General features: G+C 46.0%; 1 protein-coding gene across 1 annotated transcript; it reads left to right on the forward strand.

Annotated features, from left to right (window-relative positions):
* Positions 1 to 1,304: 1,304 nt before the first annotated feature.
* Positions 1,305 to 2,681, forward strand: nkx2.2b (NK2 homeobox 2b). Its single transcript, XM_085373373.1, has 2 exons — positions 1,305 to 1,692; positions 2,134 to 2,681. The coding sequence occupies exons 1-2, from the start codon at positions 1,476 to 1,478 to the stop codon at positions 2,679 to 2,681; spliced, it is 765 nt and encodes a 254-aa protein (XP_085229499.1). The 5' UTR covers positions 1,305 to 1,475.
* Positions 2,682 to 3,252: the final 571 nt, after the last annotated feature.

The following is a 3,252-nucleotide window of genomic DNA, read 5'->3' on the forward strand; positions in this document are numbered from 1 at the left end:
AATCAAAAAGTCATAACTGCAGACCAAAAAGGAGAAATCGTAGAAACTTCAAACCGATTGCATCGATCAGGCTTCAGGCAGAAAACACAGAGAGGATTAAAGCGGATTACAAGAATTAAACAATAAGACAGTAACAAGCTGAAGCAATGAGCCCAAGTGCGTTTGAATCACTGAGCCAATCAGTGAGTGAGTCAACACTGTGACTCTTCATCCCAACAACAAACATGCTCCGACCTTTATCAGTGCAGACTGGTGCTCTGAGGGAATCATCATAAAATTATTCTTAGTGCAATTACTTTGTTATTTGGATTTTTAATACCAAGTTTGAAGACAAGTGGTTGTGGATTTTTACTTTATTTTTATTCATTTATTGAAAGAAATTGAGGTGGTGGACTGATGACAGCTCAACTTTTAAACACCAGAAAATTTAGAAACCACATTCTGAGGTTTTTGAGTCAATCTGCTCAGATTTGGACACTTTTAGGTCAAATAAATAAAATGTTTCAAATTTTATTCACAGAATATCATTTCTGCCATAACTTTGCATTAAATTACAGATTCTTCTTCTTTTTTTTAAAAAATGATGATTTACAAATTAACAATGTAAAAAAATGGCAGGTTTTTAAAAAAATAAACAATATTATTAAAATTAAAGTCATTGTTTACAAAAAAAACCCCAATACGATATTAAAAAGAATAATTTTGTGGCCAAGGGTTAAATCTATGAATATCAATAAATTAGAGAAGTTATTAATGTAGTCATTCTGACTATATTTTTTTCTAAATGTAATTTAATCAATATAAAAACATTTTTAATCTATTTATTTGAATAAATTATTTGATGCTTTGTATATTTTATTAGGTATAATGGATTGGTTATAGCTCTAATGTAGAAGGTTTAGGGATTTTTTCAGTTTACCGAGTTGATACTTATGGTCCTGCATAAATAAATAAATTATCCTCAAACATTTTTGTTGTGTCTTTCTTCTTGCCGTTTGCTGTTCAGGCACCATGAGCGCATTTTGATGGAAATACTGGAGATTTTATTTCTGCGGTAAACAGGAAGCGGATCAGTGGCGCTAACATGTGTAAATGCGTCGCTTCTTTCCTTCTAATCCTCCATCATTAATCATTCATCTCCTCCCTGACGCTCCGACGTCTCTGTTAATGCACTGCTCCGTTTTTTTTCTGCACACCCTCATCCACTTGACTCTCGGGACCCGCCTCCGTCCTTTTTACCGTCACACACACACGTTAAAAGGACGGTGCCACACTGTCTGAACGTCTTCCCTCATGTATTTTTCATGCTGTTAAACCCTCTCCGGTCGGCCCGTGCAGCTCCGGGCTCCCCTCTGACGGCATTCATGGACCTGAACCCTCCGCTGCCTGCTCCTGTTTAACGGCAGCCCTTCACCCTCCTGGATACGAGCCCAGAACTCTCCCCTTCTTCTCGTCTCTCCCGTCCTCCCCGCGCCATGCCGTTTGGCGCCAACGCAAAGACGGGGTTCTCCGTGCAGGACATCCTGGACCTTCCCGACTCGACGGGGAGATGCGGGTCCGGGACCGAAGAGACCGAGGAGGACGACACCGAGGAGGCCTCCACGGAGGTGTCAGGCGGCCGGGGCTTGTGTGAGCGCGCCGGTGAGCGTTTGGGCACGTGGAGCAGCACACCCGGTAACCTGCCCTTTTCACGTGAGAGACTTCTTTGATTTTAATGACTATAAAAGTTCACGCGTTCACACTGACCGCCCTCGCCCTTGCTGCTCCAGATCTCGAAAATATGTGAAAATATGCTTAAATATGGATATTTCCGTCAAATAATCGTGAAACAGCCTCCTAAAAACTGCGTTAAATGATTATTTATTTACGTTTCTACTTGTAACTGGATCGGGGTTTTTTTTTTTATCTGATCCGCTAAACTTCGAGTTCAGCTTCTGTGTTGCTGTGTCGGTAATTCAGCTTCTGACATTTTTGATCGCTTCACTTTTTTTCTCCCAATGAACTTAAGAAGCTTAAAGTCGCTTTGCTGGTTCTGTTTGTAAAAACACACCTGAGCTCAAACCAGTCACGCCATCAATCTGCCACTGAGTCTCAGAGAGTAATCAGATTACTTTACTGTCTCTCTCCCTGCAGTGCACGGGCTGTCCTTGGAGCCTCGCGCCGATCCCAAATCCCCGGAGCTGTCTACGGATGAGTCCCCAGACGCAGAGCGGGACGCGCGGTGCGCTCGGGCGCAGAAGGCGCGCGGCAGGAAGCGGCGCGTGCTCTTCTCCAAGGCGCAGACCTTCGAGCTCGAGCGCCGCTTCCGACAGCAGCGCTACCTGTCTGCCCCGGAGAGGGAACATCTGGCCGGGCTGATCCGCCTCACGCCGAACCAGGTGAAGATCTGGTTCCAGAACCACCGCTACAAGATGAAGCGCGCACGCGCCGGGCACAGCGTGGACGCGCTGCAGCTGCTGTCGGCCCGCCGGGTCGCCATCCCGGTGCTGGTGCGGGACGGAAAGCCGTGCGGCCGGGCTGCAGCCAGCGAGATGGAGGCGACGTTGAGGTCCGGCCTGAGCCTGCCGCTCTGCGCCTACTCCCCCCTGCTGCACCCCGCATACGGCCCGGAGCAGCATCCGGGGGTGCAGCAGCACCCAGGGGTGCAGCAGCTGGCGCACGTGTACCATTGGGCCTGGTGAAGCCCGGCGTAAGACTTGTGCGTGCCCTCTTCGTGAGATCGTAACCGGCCTTCTGCCCTGTCAGAATATCATAAAAACCGCTTCGGCCTCGAAGTGAAATCTGTGTTTTTTGAAAGGAGTTTGGCACAAATTTTAGAGCGTTTAATTCTTGTAACCAAGGAAACGAGTTCACACATGTTCATCTTCTTTGGTGTCTTTGGTGACCTCGCTCAGACGCGCGAGCCGTCTAAAACTACCCCGCCCCCTGTAAGATAGAACTGATCACAGCAAATGTTTTAGCAGTTTTTGTGCGATTTATTCTGATGTCGTTTACGTTGTGTTCGCTGCAACAACAAAGTCACTTTTTTCTGAGAGATGTTTTTCGTATGTGTTTCATAAATCTATTTATAATGTTGCCCTGTGTAATAAACTGGTTATTTATGGCGGTAAATAAAAATCTGAACAGAGGTGAGTCGTGTGATTTCAGCCTGTACTGGCCCCGTAGGGCGGATCCTTCAGATCTCAAAGGATGAACAGGATTTTTTGTTTGTTTGTTTGTTTGTTTTTTACATGGGCTGCTGAATTCGAGATG

Source organism: Diplotaxodon limnothrissa, linkage group LG15 (assembly GCF_057381915.1).
Source record: "Diplotaxodon limnothrissa isolate DT_005_m linkage group LG15, D_limnothrissa_male_GT1.1, whole genome shotgun sequence".
Taxonomy (NCBI): Eukaryota; Metazoa; Chordata; class Actinopteri; order Cichliformes; family Cichlidae; genus Diplotaxodon; species Diplotaxodon limnothrissa.

Bases quoted from the DNA above. Each gene is read 5' to 3' on its own strand.
- nkx2.2b (XM_085373373.1), top strand. From the start codon at position 1,476: ATGCCGTTTGGCGCCAACGCAAAGACGGGGTTCTCCGTGCAGGACATC. The intron at 1,693-2,133 runs GTGAGAGACTTC...CTCTCCCTGCAG, and splicing joins CGGTAACCTGCCCTTTTCAC to TGCACGGGCTGTCCTTGGAG.